The sequence below is a fragment of the Mycteria americana genome, chromosome 2 (genome assembly GCF_035582795.1).
Source record: "Mycteria americana isolate JAX WOST 10 ecotype Jacksonville Zoo and Gardens chromosome 2, USCA_MyAme_1.0, whole genome shotgun sequence".
Classification (NCBI taxonomy): domain Eukaryota; kingdom Metazoa; phylum Chordata; class Aves; order Ciconiiformes; family Ciconiidae; genus Mycteria; species Mycteria americana.
Genome location: NC_134366.1, coordinates 68,451,354 through 68,469,913, shown reverse-complemented (window position 1 = coordinate 68,469,913; position 18,560 = coordinate 68,451,354). Strand labels below are relative to the sequence as shown.

Here is an 18,560-nt window from a genome sequence, read left to right as displayed (position 1 = left end):
ATGCTGGGTGCTTTGCAAATGCAATTGGTCTGACGGTCCTTGTGTCCATATTGTAATATTCAGCTATACTGAATTGTATTTAATGAATTACGGCAGGATTTTAAATGGGGCTTCTTAAAATGTGGTTGTCAAAAAGGAAAAATGACACATTAGTTCTGCATTGGGAAGGAAGTTCACACTAAACCAAAATAGTCTTCAGCTATTGGCAAACAATGAATTGCTGTGTCTGTCTAGTTCATAGTTTCTCAAATAGTGAGGGTGCCTCTTATAGTGTAGTGCTAAATATGAGCCCAGGGGAATAAAGATCATAGAAAACAGATCATTAATTCATCTTTGGCTGATGTTTTATTGGTCCTTTCAGTCCAGTCCCCTTCTCCTTATCTGCTTCCCATCCATAATGAGAACTGAGTCTTTAAACGTGCAAAAAAAATTTCCTGACTTGATGCGAGTCCAGAGAGGGAAGTAGGTCATAAAGAAAGTTTAAACCTAGCTGCTTGAACAAATGAAAAGAAAATCTTCCCAACCTTTTAGTATGCCTCTTTTCACCCTACCAAGTAAAATTCCTTTAAAAAAGTGTTTTAAGATACTGTTGCTGAGGAGGGGGACACTTGTTCTTTTTTCCTGTGCTTAATGGACTGCTCCTGTGACAAAAGATTACTGTCCCCTGCGGATTTAGAAGTGTTATGCGGTACTGCTGAATTGCAGGGTTTTATTTATTCACCCTCCTCCTCTCAACACGACAGGTTACTGTGAAAGTAGTTGTTTTCTTCACGATCTGCCAGATGAATAGCACAGAATATATGCATTTACTTTACTCACTTAAACAGGAGAGACAATTATGTCTGCATTTTCCCAATTTTCTGTTACTACTTTTTTTTTTCATGGAAAAAAAATGTGTTTATGATGTAATCATTGCTCAGGCCTTGCAAAATATGGCTTCATGTCCCATATGCATAATTTCCATGATCTGTGTATACAGACAGTTAAAGACTCCAGGGTCAAATTTGGGCTTTTTCCAGGGTTTTTTTGAATGCTTACTGATAGTTAGAAATTTTGGAAACAAACACAAGTATTTCCAAAAAGTTTAGGGAAAAAAAACCCCGAAGTACTATGGTTTTATTGAGATCAATCAGTAGATGAACCTTTCGTCTTTTTTCAAAGCGAGTTTAAGATTTTGGGCTACTAGATTTCAAAGTCTGCAGCAGACTCATGCAAAGCAAGAGCAGTTTCCCTGCACATGGTTCCTCGTGGAGAGGACTTCTTATCACACTTCCAGCAGAGATCACAGAATATAGATGTAAAACATTTCAATGCTTGGACAGTCAAAGAGCAAATATTCACTTACATCCCTTCCCTTGCTTTAAAACTAGTAAGGGAGTGAGACTGCTTTGCAGGGACAGAAAGTTGGTGGTGGATGAAAATTGATCTACTCCGCCTGTTGATGCATAGGAAAAGAAAAACTACTGACTAGTCAGCTTGGGAATTAGAGCGAGCTGTGCTCTCTGTCACGCTTCTAACAAGTTGGCAAAAATGTAAGGAGGAATCAGCTTGCTCTCTCACTGGTTGTTGGAATCCTGGTGGGACCTGCATGTCCTGCTCAGTTTAAAAATCAGTAGGGATCTGTACTTCAGGCTTCTCGTGAAATAGGTATCTGAGAGATTTGCACAAGATGTTTCCACTCTGATCCCCCAAATATGCTTGATTGTATTCTTTTCTACAGCAATGGAGACAGATAAAAGGATCTTGCTTCCTTTCGTCTCCTATTAATTATAGATTTGCACTTCTGTACTTTTCGGGTGTGTGCATTGTTCTGGAACAGTTTTTCTCTCTCTTTCCTGGAATCCCTTGCAGCCATTGCTGTTCTTAAGGACAAGGAACCTGGGTCATTCATTGTTCGAGACAGTCATTCTTTCCGGGGAGCCTATGGGCTAGCAATGAAAGTTGCTACACCACCTCCTTCTGTGCTGCAGTTAAACAAGAAAGGTACTGTACTATCTATTATTTAACAAGCCATACATAGTAGGAAGTCCTTATTACTGGGTAATAATCTGGAGGAATCTCCCCTCTTCTAGTAAGTGCAACTTGAATTACAGGCTCCATTCGGTACTTTGTTAAATGAGACTGGGTAAGATGTCTGTTGTACTTCACAGTTTCTCCATGGCTTCTAAATGTAAGTTCATTGTGGCTCTGCATGTATTGTACCTTATCAACCTAATAGAAAACCAGTGTCATCTCAGTAACGGGTCCTCCCTAGCAATCAGCATTCTGCATTTGATCCACATACCACCATGTAAAGCTTTCACTTGGCTGGAAGGTTGAATATTTTTGACCACAAGGTTTTGTTTTGAGACAGTTCTACATTAGATATAAATCTGAGGAGGTTCCCTAAGGAAAGATGGTAGTTGTTTAAAAGAAGTGATGAAATACACCTACTCTCCCAGCTCCAGTGACTCCATGTGTAACTTTGCCTGATAGTTGTGAAAGGTAAAATGAGAACAACGTAAGGAAAGCGTTAATCAATGTACGGAAACTCAGCAGCCAGTATCTGTAGTGTTCTTGGCTCCATTTGTGCTACTGCAAGGGTAGCGGGGTGGTTTTCATTGCTGCTGTTTTCCTTTTACAAAGCTTATTATGTTTCATTAGTACACGCTGCCTGGTGAGGTAAGGAACTGAGATCACAGGAAAGCAGTGATTCTTAGTGTCATGGCTATGGAAGTGTGGTTTTGTCGGTTGGTTGGCTATTGGTTGTGGGGGGTTTTTTTGGTTTTTTTTTTTTTTTTTTTTAGATTTCATGCTTACTCTGGGGCAAGGTTAGCAGTCCACCTCTATTATAATAACACTTTCAAATTCTGTATACTTAATCTGGTATCTTGAGACAATTTCTAATAAAAATTTGCCATGTAATCCTTCCTTTTATTGCCAAGAAACACCAGCAGAACCACTGCAATGTCTTATTTAATGAAGACAATAGGGGTGCACTGGGGTGGTGATAGCAACAACAAGGAGGCAAATGGAGAGTGGGTATTTTTAGTAATCCTTTTTTATCATCAGATCAGTGAAGTCCAGGAAGACATGAAAGTTCAAACTCTACTAGCCTTTAAGAGCCAGTTTATGTTAGTTGTACCACAGGGGAGTGGTAATAAGAGAAAAATTTTAGTTGAGACTGTAGCATTCTTCCACTTCTCGCTCTGTGATATTTAGCTTTTTTAGTTCCCACTGTTTCATCCCAGAAGGCACAAATTTGTTCAGTCTTCTGCAGGGTTTCTTGTTCCAGGCTTCCCCTTCCCACATACCGTTGTAGTCGTTTATTTTGAATATTGTGAGAGCATAACGGCAAACAGTAAGCTGTTTGAAAAGGTGATCTATGCAATATTTGTTTGCGTAGAAGTTTCTGCTGTCCAGATTAATGTGTTCATCTGTATTAGCCTGAAAGTCATCCTTTGATGTCATGTGTTTCCTGGACTGTGGCTGATAGATCAGAGTCAAAGGGAGCATTTGTGTTTGTGGCTCTTTTGTTAAAGTTTGAATGGTTAGGTAGGTTCGTCCCGTTGCTATGAAATAACCCTTTAATTACTTGGAGAGAGATTCAGTTTGTAGTCAGGTGTGAAATACTGTGAACCAGTCTTTCAAGAAATCATGAAGTTCTCTTAATTATATGTGTGCATATGTATGTATATGTTCAAAAGAATGCTAAATCTCAGGGAATTTTTATATGCCTCTTGGACTTTGAATCTCCTCACTACATCCAACTTAACAATTTTGATTTGTTCTAGATTCCTGAGAGATAAAAACAGTCTTTAAAAATCTAGTGAAACGTGAGCGTTTCATGTAATTGTTTGTTTTCATGAGCAAAGACTTAGCATAAAAGTGCAAACATTTTAAAACTTAAAAATTCACTGAGAGACTTGGCATGGTTACCTTTGTGTAGCTAAATCTTCTGTTGTTTTAATCTGGAAAAGTTCTGCGAGCAGAACTCTCACTAGAAATCTGAGTATTTTATCATACTTTTACTCCCTTGTCACATTGGACACAAGTTCTTCTAATGGGCAAGTGCATCAGAATTTCTTACCATTCATTTTCCAGACTTCTGTTCCTGCCTGTAGCTGGGACCACGCTTGCAAATTTTGGACCCCAGTGTATTTTTGGATGTCAATTGCTTATGATTATAAAACCTTTTCCTCTGGTTGTCTAAAGCGAGCTATTTGCTTGTTTGTTTTTTGCAAAATGGCCTTTTTACTACAGCTTGTAACCTTGCAGCAGAGCAGGTCTAATGTATTCTTTGCATGCTGTATATAAAACATTTGGTGGTAATGTGGAAAACTGCTTCATAAAGACCTGCTAATTTGTGAGACTGTTGTCAGTTTGTTGTTTCTCTTCATGAGCTTTCTTTTTCTTTTTCAACACAGTTGGAGATTTGTCAAATGAACTTGTAAGGCATTTTCTAATTGAATGCACTCACAAGGGGGTGCGCTTGAAAGGATGCCCAAATGAACCATATTTTGGTAAGTACTGTGCATCACAGGGACACAGAAAGTGGAAACATTTTGCATTTGTCAGAGCTGTTTTATAGATTTGGATGGAGTGCAAATGAGAGAATACTTTGCTCAAGTCCTGATGATTTCTGTAGGAACCCATTCTAAGGTTATAGGAGCCTTGTACACATTTACCTTAAGTATATGTGCAGGGCACTCTAGCACAGATGCACATGACCAAGCTTCAAGCAGTCAAGCTTGTCTACCTCTACCAATGCCGCTGCAGACAGCTGAACTAGATGACTGTTATGGGCCTTATTGATTCAGGACCTTTGCCTTATTTTGTCCTGTGTTATATTTATACTGTATACTAGCTGGCTAAAATGACACCGGAGTGGGACATTCACAAAGTAAATTATGCTGCATCAGCCTACGTAATGTAATATGATGAAAGCGCATTACCTGTTGTGGCAAACAGCCAAACACCTACCTAGCTGCTCACTCATTTGCCCTTCGCATTGGGGTGGGAGGGGAAAATAGGATAAGAAAGCTCATGGGTTGAGATAAAGACAGAGAGGTTGCTAACCAGTTACTACCGTGGGCAAATGAGACTCAACTTGGAGAAAATTAATTTAATTTTTTTCCAATTAAAATCGATATTCAGGTAGTGAGAAAGAAAGACGAACATTAAGATAACACTTTTCCTTCCCCTTTTCCCAAGCTCAACTTCACTGCTTCCCCCCAGACTCCTCACCCCCACCGCAGGCAGTGCAGGAGGGGGTGGAGGGCATTGCAGAACAGTTCCTCTCTGCTGCTCCGTCCCTCTCCCACTTTTTCCCTGCTGAGGTGTGGGCTTTCCCCATGGGCTGCCATCCTTCAGGGAAAAAATCTGCTCCGGCATGTGCTCTCTGTGGGCCACAGTTCCTTCAGGAAATATCCATCTGCTCCAGCGTGAGCCCCTGCACAGGCTGCAGGGTGGGGGATGTCAGCTTGGGTGCCTGGAGCACCTCCTTCTCCTCTTCCTCCTCTTATCATGGTGTTCCCTCTGCTGTGTCTCACGCTTTTTGTTCCCTTCTTGTCTCTGTGTGGCCTTTTCTGCCCTTTCTTAGATACGCTTTCCCAGAGGCATCCCACCTGTGGCTCAGCGGTGCCCCACAGTGGGTCTGCTGGAGCCGGCTGTGTCTGGCATGGGGCAGCCCCTGGCCTCTCCCCTGCAGCCTTCCCACCCCCTGCCTACCAGCCTTGTCTCATACACCCAATACACCCGTGAAAGGGTCACCTACTGTAAAATGAACAAGTGTAAAATGACAGATCCTATTTGAAGTAAAGATGGATTGATTTTTGTCAGTGTTTGGCACAAGACTTATTTCAAATCAGAATTTTTAGCCCAGTCCTACCTTGATCTTGAAGTACCTGTTTATGGCACATATGTAGTCCTACTAATTTAGTTTGAGCATCTCCTAATCTTTCAGTGTATGCAGCCTCAAAACTGCTTCACAAAGTAGGTGGGCAAGCACTACCACACACTTGTATGGATAAGACTATGAAGGACTAATAGTATCAATTGGTCTTTGCGATCCTGTAAGACCCTTGCAGAACGGGGTCATCTTTCCATTTCAGAGAAATTTTTGATGGGCTGTGAAAATGAGGTTGGTTTTGGTGGAACTGTGATTTTTCTCAAGTGCATGATTATAATGTTCAATGTTTGTTAGTAAATGGGATTGAAGGATGGCTTTTTGTACAAACAGACTGATGAATATTATGCCTTCCTCTCACTCCTTAGAATATAGTCTCATGTGCTAATGTCAAGGATGACTAATGTTTAATTATCTTAAGTAAGCCAAGTCCAAATGACAAAAGTGACTTTGAAGAGAAAAGAAGAATAATTTAATAGAGAATGCTATGTACATCACTGCTGCATTGAATGGAGGAGTTTTTCTCTAGGCCATCTTTTATACTTTTAGAAGCACAAAACAGAGGTGCGTGTAGACAAAGCACTAGACAGTGGAGACTAGGTGGCTAAGAGGCAGAGCTCCTCGCTCTTTCTCTGCCACATCACATAGCATTGACCCCTTGTGCTCTTAGCATCTTCGTAAGAATTCATGTAGCACAATTTAAGAGCATTGAAAGGAATTTACTGACTTCCATATGTTACTGGTTTTGTCATTTTCGTGCTTTCTCCATTTGAAGCAAAGCCGTTTAGGTTAGGATTTAAGCAGTGTGTTTAAGGAGGGAGAGGGAGTGTATGATTGTGATTAATGAGTTCAAGTACATCCAACTGGGACAGTGCTGGGAGACATGAGTACACTAAAGTTGATCGAAGAAGGTCTTGGCTTAGGTGCCAAGAGAATTATTTTTAAAGGGCAGGGGCGGGAGGCCCCTTGGTCTATAAAATACTTGAGAGCCAACATAACTGTTAAGCATTCTTGTTATCCACGAAGTTAACTGTGCATGTCTTGTTACTCTTCTGACCACAGGGAGTTTGACAGCTCTGGTGTATCAACATTCCATCACTCCACTGGCATTGCCCTGCAAGCTTCTCATCCCAGACAGAGGTATGCTTGTTTAAGTACAGAAGAGAGATACCCAGCCAAGCTCTCCTTCAAAGTGCCAGTGTCTGAAGGCAGGTGAACGTGTCACAAGTCAAGATCTAAGCAAGAATGCACAGGGAAGGAAGCTGTGTTTTAAAAGTGGTTCTTCAGTACTGCTGATGGCTCTTATCTAAGCTGTAGTTGTGAGCAGAATAGTACTGTGATATGCCAGTCATAAACATATATGCATCATGGAAATCCACACAGTAATCTAGCATGTAGGAAGACAAATGTACTTCTGGTTAGATGTAACCACTCATTCAGGTCTGGGTGGCAAAAGGGCTTTAGGGAAGGCAAGTAGGTAAAGAACAGAAGGTGCCCTGAGTGTGACACTGGCAGGAAGGAAGTAGCAACTTACACAGGTCCCAATATTGTTTAAGTAAATGATCAAAAAGCCTGTGTTGCATCATGGGACTGTAATTCTAATTTTGGTTATGGTGATTTCATAAACCACTTTGAGACAACAGCAAAATGTAGCTATGTTTGCCCCATAATTCAGTTGTCTGTTACTCTCCCACATGAAGTTAACACCAGATATATTATTGAAATGGTAAACATTCTTGTGGTTTTCTACTGAACTCTTTAAACTTTTGTTAAAGGCCATATGTCAGTGTTCAAACATAGCATTTGAATTATGCAAATACATTAATGAAACCATTTTAGCACAAAAACATGCTATGGTAGATGTGACCAGAGATTTCTTTATATGGCAAACCAGTGTGGTAGGTTCTCCTTATCCTCCTCACCTAAAATGGAAAGCTCCTTCTGTTCTGGCAGAGGTGCAGGACTGAAACATTTGCCTTGTCCTGAATAAATATACCACAGTGAAATTTTATTTTGGATTTATTTTTGAATCCCATATGATCACGCATTTTAGGATGATCTTCTGTTGTTAATGATTCTGGACACAGTGTGTGGAGTATTTAAAGCATATGGATAACTCTAAACGTGAATAGTGTCACACACCGTATTACTGCTCTCTTCCTCATTTGAATGTATTCAAAGACAGCATGCATCATGTTAAATACAGCAGTAAGTGAGATCTTTTTACATGCATTTATATAACTGAAATAACATACTGATGGAGTTACCTCACTAATTTTAACAGAAGATTTGGAGGCAAACATTCCACTGGTGTCTTAATAGTTCAGATGTTTGTTTTCTACATAAGTATGAAGAAAGAAGGATTATGTTGTCATCTTCTGAATGAAAATACGGTTAATTGATTTCATCATAGAAACACACAAGTCTTTGTGCCTAAATTAGTGTACATTATACAAATTAAATGAGATAATTAAAATCGCACTATTTAAAAAATTTAGAGGTTGTAATGAGGGAATATAGCTATTCATATTGTTTTAATGTGACATCATGTGTGTCCCTGTGGCATATGCTATGTAGTTACATCTTTTACTGTCAGGAAATAAAGGTTGAGCATCCCTTCTGCAGTGCTGGAGGGAAAAAAAAATGATGCAGCACAAAAACCACATGAAGGTTATAGTTGCAGATACAAGATTGTTTCATGTTTCTGGCCAAGAGTTGTCCAGTAGATGAGATCACAATTACAAAGGCTAAACTCATACTTGACCATGTGCGTTGATTTGTCAATTCAAGTCCAAACAAGACATGGACAGTGTTTTCTGTTTGCAGATCCCTTGGAAGAGATAGCAGAAACTTCTCCACAAACTGCTGCAAACTCAGCAGCGGAGCTTCTCAAACAGGGTGCAGGTTTGTTAAACTTTTTCCTTGCATTTGACTGTCACCAAATTTTGTATCTTACAGGCTGGGAGAAGCTGAGGCTTAGACTGGACTGGAGGATGTTTAAAGGGAGCAGTTAAATTTAGAGTGCTGTGTAGAATTGTAAAGGGCACTGTGAGGATATGTACCAAGTTCTTTCTGTTTTCTGCAGCCAGCTCTTAAGTTCTTCAACTCTGTGTTTGCTTTCCAGTCGTGTCTCCCATGAGAATATGAGGTACACGTAGGTTGGTTCAAGCACAGCAATTTTTAAGCGGTGACATTGCTTTCATAACTGATGAACTTAGAGAAGATATTTTCAACCTGTTCTTGCAGAGGTTCATGAGCTGTGTCTGAGGTCTCCAAAAGGCAACTAAGGAAAGTGTTCCGTAGCGGTAAATCCTCAGCATAGGGGTCAACAATACCACTGGAAAATGCTTACTGTCCCATCAATCTGAAGGAAAAAACAAACAAACAAACAAAAACAAACCAAAACCCAAACATTGCCCTGTTCTTTGCTTGATGCTCCATGTTGTTAGGAAATGTCCAGTGTCTTCTCCATTGGATGCTGTTTTATGGATTCTCGTGCATACTGCAGCACCCATTCTGGCAAGTTAAGTTGTCCTACTGTGAGCTTATTGATGTGACAGAAGAACCCTGACAAGATTACCTCCAAATGATGTGATGTTATATGCATTGGTACCACCTGTATCGCTCTCAAATAGAGGTATTTGCAGCAGCTGTGTAGAGGTGTGCTCTGCTTCTCATCTGCTTTGTTTGTGTGCAGCTGACCCGGAGACAGCTAGTGAAATAGCCTGTCTGAAAAAGTATGGTGGCGTCCTAACCCACCATTATTGGACATGGTGCTGAGTACTTCATAATCTTAAGGTTGTCCTTAGTAGAAATGCAGCCACTGTGTTATTCCCCTGTACAGTGGGCACGCCCAGGGGATCCAGTCCAAACCCTCCTATGGTCCCTGGTTTTCAGGCTGCTATGAATTCTCCCCAGGATCTCTCTGTCCACCTGATTAGTCCCATTAGAGCAGGAGAATACACCACATTTGCCACTCTCCTTTGAGTTTAGCCTACCACTGGAGCCACAAGCAAAAGTGTTGTGGTCAAGCATGCCTTTATAAGAATGCTGTCTCATTGCCCTCACCCATTTTAGGGCACTTCTGAAGGTGGCAGTTGCCAAGCTGAGCAGCTCTGGAGAGAGAGAGTGTTGCTCCTTGCTTGTGCAGCAGTCTGCTTTGACTTAAAAATTTGAAGTACCACTTCGAGTGCTGTAATCAAGCAGGAATGTGTGGCTGAGGCAATGGCAAGCCTTTGCAAGGCTGTGCCAGGACTGAAAACGTGTTGGCCTTTCTGTCTGCTAGTGCTGGTGGTGTGTGTTGCAGCCAACAGGACAAAAACCAAGGAGAATGAATTTTTGTAGAACTTTCCCTCTTTAAAACCCAGCAAAAGGGTTATATGTTGTCTTTTGAGAAATGTTGGTTTCTCCTTGCTCAGGCAATGCTTTTCAAAGAAAAAAATTCTTACTTCAGTTGGGGCAGTAGTCAGATAACTCCATATGGGGGCTGTCACATCATGGATCATTTGGGGAACTTGGTACATTTGGTTTTTCCCTGTTTCGTTGTTGTTGTTTTTGTTTTTAAACAAGGGTTTGGAACCTGAATAGGTAAATTAGCTAAAAGAGATTCTTGGAGGGTTTTTTGCCTTGATACGTCATTTACCACTGATTTTCCATATTCAGAGGTCCCTCTCCAGTCATAGAGATATTCAAGCTGTGGAGTTCAACACTGAAGTGCAGACCTGAAACATGTAAATTGTTTCTTTACCAACTATCTGAGCTTGTGTGAGCACCTGCAGTTTAGTCAAAGCAGATGCACTTTTTCCCTGCCCTACTTTACCCCACCCTTTTCCCACTCCACAAGCAAAAAATGAAGATGTGTTTTCCTAGAGTGATCATTTTTTATAGCTGTATGAAAAACCTAATGAGCATTTCCGGTCATCTTCTAAATGCAGAAGCTGACCAGAAATCCTTTGCTTCCTAGAGAGTGACAACTGGAGACTAGAAACTATACAGATAAGTGGCTTTTCCCTAGAACAGACCTTACTTTATTAACCTTCCTGTTCGGCAGCAAAATTCTCTGCCCCAGAATACATCCCAGTTTGTCGTATCTGTTTCCACTAATACAGTCAGGGGAGTAAGCATTCTGAACAAAGCACGTTCCCAGTCTAAAAGCAGGAGGGGTTACTCAAAATGGCCACGTTGTGTAGCTGTTGGTGGTAGCACAGACGTGACTACAAATGCCACCTGTGGAAGACGAGAGCAGCAACATTGCAGGGCAGCTGCATTGCACGAAAGACACAGATGCCTTCCTTTTGTTCTAGTCTTGAGTATGGCTTCTGTGGGATTGCTGTCATTCGATGCCCCATCAGACCATGCATGATGTTCTTAAATGAGAAATCTTTCAGCCTTTCTCATTACCTTTCCTTTCCTGTAATCTCCTTTATAAGCCGACATTTTTGTACTTTCCAACACTTTTGAAAAAGGTTCCATTTATTTGTGCTACAGAAGTAAAGGAATCTACTGTATTTGGTGACTGCTTTTGAACTGTCACATTGAGGGCAATCTAGACAAAATGCTTGGTGATTTCATTTAGAAACAAAACCTGAACACAGTCTGTTGACACCAGTGCAACATGTGGCAGAAGAGGAAGGGAAACCTTTCATCTGGGTCTCAGAAGTGGTGATGAGTGTGACCGTAAACAAGGCAAGCTTCCTGTGGTGGGAAAGGCTTACAGGATAATGAAGAGCTTTAGATCTGTACCAAACATACACAGTAATGATGTGAGAAGATGAGAGCTTATGGTTTGGAATGTTATTTACAATTCTGGATAGACATGACAGAAAGCTGTTCAGCGAGGGAGGCCTCATTGAACTTGCCGTTCATCATCTTAAGTCCCTCTCTGCATGAATTGTATACTAATTGATTCAGACAAAGGTTACTGAAACTATCACACCAGTATGCAAATATGTTTGGGAAATTTTACACTTACAAATCAAATCAATCAAACCTCTGGATCCCTTCTTTCACTGACAGACTCCAGAGCTTGAAGTTATTGGGCTGATAATCATGCTGGAATCAAACTTGCACTTATGCCGTCTTTAACTGTACAATTGCTTCGTTGTTTAGAAAGTGCCAATGTCTAGCTGTGTATTTTATGTAGATAGTCATAGGAGAAAGCTTTAATCAGATTAAAGGATAGCCATATGAAAAGAGAAGCTATTAGATTTAATTTAATCTTTGCTTTCATAGTAAGGTTGGCAAGCCAAGCTAAACTGCTAAACAAATGAAATATTAGAATGGTAATTTGCATATGTCAGCTGCCAGAGTTGTAAATTCTGTGCTGGATACCTACACAACTGTTTTTACCAAAACACAAAGTCTGTTGGTACCAGTGTTTAGTTATGGATGTGTTTAATCATTCTTGCTTGTGCTGTAGAGTAAGACTAAGGTGGCTTTTCGGTTTCAAAAATGTTCTTAATCTGCTTGTAAATTTGACTTTATACCGCAGTCCCAAAGTATTTAAGCATGTGAATAATTCTATTAATACTATATAATAATAATAATACTGTATAATGTTATATGGCACTGTTACCATGTAGTACTATGTTGTATTATACAGTCCTATAGTACTACTATATAATGCTATATAATATTAGTACTTCTTTTCGTAGTGCTCACTGCAGGTTTGATATGAGACCAAGTAAAAGAATTAACTGTTCAGTAGCCTTAGAAACCAATGAGCTTCTGTTTATCTCTAGGAGAGGAATAGGGCTTTTAAAAATAAGTGCATGCTGAGGTAAAGAATAGACCTAAAAATACGTAAGTCAGTTATTTTTCTCCATGTGGAAGTTGTTTTGTTTGCCCTAAAATCACTAAACATACAAAACACTATGAAATTAATGAGAAGTGAGCTTTGCAGCAACCCTCAGTTCTTTATGGGATGAAAACGTTCTTGTCTTGCCGAACAAGTGAATTCCTTTGAATATAGTTTAAATATCATTTGAAAGTGTAAAATGTGTGCACGTATGCTGCAAAAATGTGTATTTTCTTATTGGCTGCTGTAATTGAACTTAAAAGCAAAATATCCCCATTCTTTCCCCTCACGAATGTCTTTGCTGTAGTAGTACTTATGAGTGGCCTCTCTCTGCTGCTGTCTTGTATTTATTTAAATTTCAGGATCCGTGGGTGATAAATACAGTCATTGGCTTAAATATAAAGGTATTAAAAACAAAGGGACAGCAAAAGGCCTGTGACCTCCAAAATTATAGTCTTAAACTATGAAGCAACAGTGGGACAAGGTGAGGCACACGTAGAAGGTTTGGTAGTTTGCTGCCGGTCTTCCCTGTTTGCTTTACAAAGGTGGAAAATTTATATTTTGTCTGGTTTTCTTCAGAAGATACTTGTTTGCTTGCTGTTGGGTAATGACCTCTCAAAGTCTTTTCCCTCTTTCATTACAGCGTGTAACGTTTGGTACCTGAATTCAGTGGAGATGGAGTCCCTCACAGGCTACCAGGCAGTACAGAAAGCCTTGAGCCTGACGCTGATGCAAGATCCTTCTCCTGTCTCAACCGTTGTCCATTTCAAGGTGTCTGCGCAGGGAATCACATTGACAGATAATCAAAGAAAGTAAGCAAAAGAGGGGTGGGAAGAGAATATCCAGCCTTGTCCCCAACAAGTGTTGGCTGCTGTTGATTTGATTTTCCTAATTATGTTCTGCAGTCTGTCTGAGAGGATAACAGGATTATCTAAAGAATGACGGTGACAGTGTCAGCTGTCTGCAGTACTGGAGAATGAATGTTTTAAGCTATGAACATTACTTCCACCTGGTAGCTTTTACCTCTGGAAGGTCACTTTGCCATGGCATTTTTTTCATCATTGTTATTTCTTATAAAAAGGGAAAGTAATGGCTTTGCCAGCATTTGATATTCAACCTATTCAGTGAAATAGTTTATCTTCACGGTATCTTTCACCAGTATCACTGAACAGAGTTGGCCTAAGCAGACACTGTGTATCTCCAATATTTGAAATACTGCTTTGGATAGCCTGTAAAATACTATGATAAAAAGTTAATTTATATTTACTTTGTACTGAATGCTATTAAGGCTACCACAAAGTCTTCAGATTTTACAGCTGACAATAACAAAGGAGGGACAACAGGAATTAATTATAGGTTAAAAAAAAAAAAGTGCCAGACTTCTTGATTCCATGGGGTCTGCAAGTGTTTATAGCAGATCAAGGACAAAACCTTAAATTATAATGCCTAGGAGTGGTTATCTTTTGAAACTTAATATAATCAAATTATTCACAAGTTCCAAGAAGTTGCATTTCCCACTGACATAGTATCTGAATGGGAAGTTTTTAGAAAAAATACATTTCATACTTCTAGTTCTTTTTCTTAGTTTGAGGCTCAGTTTTCTTTCAGTTCAAAAACTTGACGTTGCTATTCTAAATATGGATTTATTTGGTTGGAGCAGTTCAGGTGGCTTTCAAAGTCACTCAAATAGCAAAAAGAATATATCGTCATTATTAAATTTAGTTTAAATATAATTTATTTTTCAGATCTGTTTATTGTTTAAAATTTTAAGCATCTTAACTATTCCTAAAACTTGTTTTATTTCTTCCTATCTAGACTCTTTTTTCGGCGACATTATCCAGTCAACACTGTTATTTTCTGTGCTTTGGATCCACAGGACAGAAAGTAAGGAAAACAAGCAGTATTTCTAATATGTTGTTTGTATTGTTGATCTACAAAAAAACCCTAACATATGTTTCATTTCTATTTCTCCATTCCTTTTTTTTTTTTTTACTGCTTTCTTAATGGACAACAAGATGGATGAAAGATGGCCTTTCTGCAAAGTAAGTGGACACCTGTCTGAGTCTCTTTAAATGAACGTTTTAGGAATATCATTACAGTGATCAGTTTCTTAGTGTTCTCAGTTACCTTTGTCAGAGGTGTAGAAGGGAAAGCAGCTGTTCAGAGACAAAAATCTCTCTGGCCATTGTAATTAGACTTCAGTTACTTCATCTGCACCTCTGCAAGTCAGGGCCTAATTAGTGATGGTTGGATGTCTGGAGCAAGAGCTAGAGTGGTTTATTTAGGTCGCAGGTCTGTGATTTGACTGAAGTTTCAGAAATGAAAACAGAGCCATTTGTTACTTAGTTTTGTGTTCCACTTGTCCAGCAACACTAACACAAGCTTACTTGTCTCACTTAGACTGATAGCTTTAAAAAAAAAAAAAAAAAAATCCTACACACGACACATAGATGAAAACACTCCTAGTAATACTAGTGTGTGGCATAAATATATAATTACCAGTGGATTGCAAAATGTTTTCTGTTGAAGGCAAACATCGTTGTCCCCCTTTTACCAAAAGAGAAAACCTAAACGGAGAGAGCTCAGGCACTGGTTTCTAGAAAGGAACAGAAATAGATGGCTTAAGTCCTATTTCCAGTACTCTGTCCAGTGAGATGTGTGGCCCTCAAAACCTCTCTTTAGGCAATTCCTGACACACTACACCACACACCCCCCAAGGTAGGTAAGAGAACAGCAGTATTGAATCAGACTAAATATATCCCCAGGGTCAGCAGCATGTCTCTGACAGCAAACAGTACAGGATGCAATATAGACAGAGTAGAAGGAAGGGGACAGTCTCCTTCCCCAATTCTGGCCATCCTGAGCCACTCAGGAGCTCCCGAGTTGGCTGGTGCGTCCGGACCACTGTGTTTAGCAGTCACACAGGACCTTGTCCATCAGAACAGATGAAGTCTGATTTGTGCTTTTGGTTTCTGCAGTATCTTTTTTGCTTTATGAAATGAAGCAATGCCTGTCTGTCTGTCTCTGATATACTGTGATTGTTGCCCTTGCAGAGTATTTGGGTTCGTTGCCAGGAAGCAAGGCAGTGCCACAGACAATGTATGCCACCTATTTGCAGAGCACGATCCAGAGCAACCTGCCAGCGCCATTGTGAACTTTGTATCAAAGGTCATGATCGGATCCCAGAAGAAGATCTGATGCCTTTCCATCCTTGACTCAGAGCTCTTCACTGAAGGAAAGCACTGTGAGAGGGAGAAAGCCTGTTCAGCAGCAATGTCTGAATCTTGTCATTCCCAAGAAGGAAAGCAGAGGACGGTCTGTTTGCATTGTGTTTGCAAGAGTTCAGCCTTTTCTTTGAGGATGCCTCTGAATTAACAAAGCATTATTTCTTGTTTTTTATATCAAAGGACAAAACAAAAGAAGCTGGGTGCTACCCAAACCCATGTAGCCCATACCAGAATGAAGCATAAGTGAAAAACTTTTCTCCTGAAGGTTTTCTAATACATTTTCAGATGCTGTTTCTCATCATTTATTGGAGCAGAAATACTCACTAGGCTGTGCTACTTTTTTGTGCAGAAAATGTTTTGTATAACCTCCGCAAAGACACTTGCCATAGTTGCATCAATAGTAGCTATAGGCCTTGCAAACATGCTCCTAAGAGAATGATGGTCTGAGGAAGACTATTTGCTCTTTCCTTCATCTTTATGTGATCAGTGATGGGAATTGAATGGAAACGGGGAAGATGTATGTGAAAAGAAGGTTTGTGTAAGTTGGTTTCTGATAAGAAAGGAGCGACAACGTGGAATATTCAGGGAGATTGCTCTGCATTTAGTGTTAAGAAGACTGGGCTGTTTTAGTTTGAAAAATTTTAAATAGGGGAGAGGGGGCAGAACAAAAAAAAAAAGGTTGCATGGACACCTATTCTGTAGTTGGGGTTTTTTGTATTATTTTTTTATACAGAGAACTAAGCAGGGAAGATTCTCTATTTTAATAATTGCAGGATAAAAATGAGGGAAAAGCAAAGAAGAAAATTTTATAATTTATATATTTTCACCTGTGCCAGATTATTTATAGTAGATCTCAGATCTTAATATGTCATATGGATGTACTTAAACTAGACCATTGTTGAGCTTTGCCTCTTTAGTGCTATTTTGCATAAGTAAAAGTGTGTATAGCCTGTGCCTTGCTATAGACAATAGTCTCATATTTTGATTTTGTCTTACAGTGACAAGATACTTTCCATTTCCTGTCTCTGCCAATACTGTTTTGGTAGTAACATTTGTTCCCTTACCTAATACATAATTATATTTGTGGATTCTTTTGGCCCCCTTTTTATTGGCGTTTGGGGGATTTTTTGGCTTTTTTTAATCTGTAGGAACTATTTTTGGTTTATAACTTTTTTTATAAAGTGTTATAAAGTGGGGAAGATAGGGAGAGAGAAGAAAGATTTGAAGTTTAATGTATTGGACCAGGAAGTGGTGTATTAGTAGCAGTGGGCACTGGATGTTTGTAGAAGGGTGAAGCAATCCAAAGCGTAGTAGCTACCGTTGAAGCAACAAAGGCAAGTGCCTCTGATTATACCAAATAATAATGTTCTTCTGACACAGAGGTATACTACTTAAATGGTGTTTATGTACCATCCAAAAAAGAATGCAGTTCTTACTTTTAGGAGCTTTGATCCTTTTGAAACATGTGAGGACAAGTTTCCTTTTAATATTCTTTTGATGCACGAAGAACCCAGTAGCCTAATCTAGTCAGCCAGTTGGAGCCCAGTGAATTTCTTCAGCTGACATCTCAATTAGATTTAAGTCTCAGTCAGATTTAAATCTGATGTGTTGTGAGCATTGAAATTAGGAGGAATTTTTTACTATATTTTTTCACTTCTGTAGATGATACTTAAATTTTAGTGTTAGACACCAAGTGTTGGCCTTTGGACTGAAAATAAAGTGTCTTGTTTTTTCCCATGTATTATCAGTTCCATTCAGGGCCTTATTTTTTATTCCTTGTGCTTTCTCAAGGCCTGCTGAATTCATGAGCATAAGGAATTGAATGCTGACACTCCTGGTGCTGTTTCCTGGGAGTTTAGCTCTACTTGGTAAGTGGGAAAAAAGAAGTTGCCCTGTTTCTAAGGGAGGTTTTCTATTATGCATTCCTTTGGATGGTATATTGCCACATGCTTTTGCTTTTTAATGAATTAAAAAATGCACAAAGCAAAATAGTTCCGTATGTACCATTGTGTAGTGTATGTAGAAAGATATTCATGAAACGTACGTTCATGGCAAATACAAGACTAAATAGTTAATACAGCACTTTGTTTCAAGGTTTTTGGTAGATGTGTATATGCAGTTTCATAACTAATGGCAGCAAGCTGACACATGTATTTAGCCAGACTCCTATTAACCTGCTTAGTAAATGTACTACTATAATCGTACAGTGTTAAACTACAAAAATGCTAAAAGCCATGTTTTTAATTAAATGGTTTCCATGTATCCAACAGTATCATTAAAAACTTAATGTTTCCTTCTTGGATTTACCTACTAGTGAAAATTTTTGCCTCTTTCTTGAAACTGTAAAGAAGCATCAAAAGGTCTCCAGTATGTAAATGAATGTTCTATAAATTCTTTGTATAGTCATTTTCTGTGCTATTCAGATACCGCCTCTATTCAGATTATAATAAAATTATGAATGTGAAATTTCACAACACAATGTTACAGAACAGTCTGTTCTGAAAGAACGTTACCTTCTGGCATTCAAAACTAGCTAATGAGCAAAACCTGCTTGGTGAAAGAATAGGTTGTGTGCCGAAACTGGTTTAGTTTTGTTTCTTAAAGATTTCTTTCAAGGACTTGGCTTCACATGAGTCTGTGTTAGTGGTTC

At 39.4% G+C, this 18,560-nt stretch overlaps 1 protein-coding gene across 15 annotated transcripts in view; it reads left to right on the top strand.

Moving 5' to 3' along the window:
* Window positions 1-18,216, top strand: part of TNS3 (tensin 3) — a 243,433-nt gene extending 225,217 nt beyond the window's left edge. For all 15 annotated transcript variants that reach the window (XM_075493671.1, XM_075493666.1, XM_075493665.1 and 12 more), the window contains 8 exons: window positions 1,852-1,983; window positions 4,407-4,502; window positions 6,950-7,027; window positions 8,714-8,791; window positions 13,327-13,495; window positions 14,499-14,567; window positions 14,699-14,725; window positions 15,737-18,216. In XM_075493671.1, the coding sequence (XP_075349786.1) occupies window positions 1,852-1,983; window positions 4,407-4,502; window positions 6,950-7,027; window positions 8,714-8,791; window positions 13,327-13,495; window positions 14,499-14,567; window positions 14,699-14,725; window positions 15,737-15,881 (794 nt within the window). In that variant the 3' untranslated portion in view covers window positions 15,882-18,216. The remainder of the gene's footprint in view (window positions 1-1,851; window positions 1,984-4,406; window positions 4,503-6,949; window positions 7,028-8,713; window positions 8,792-13,326; window positions 13,496-14,498; window positions 14,568-14,698; window positions 14,726-15,736) is intronic.
* The last annotated feature ends 344 nt before the right edge of the window (window positions 18,217-18,560 follow it).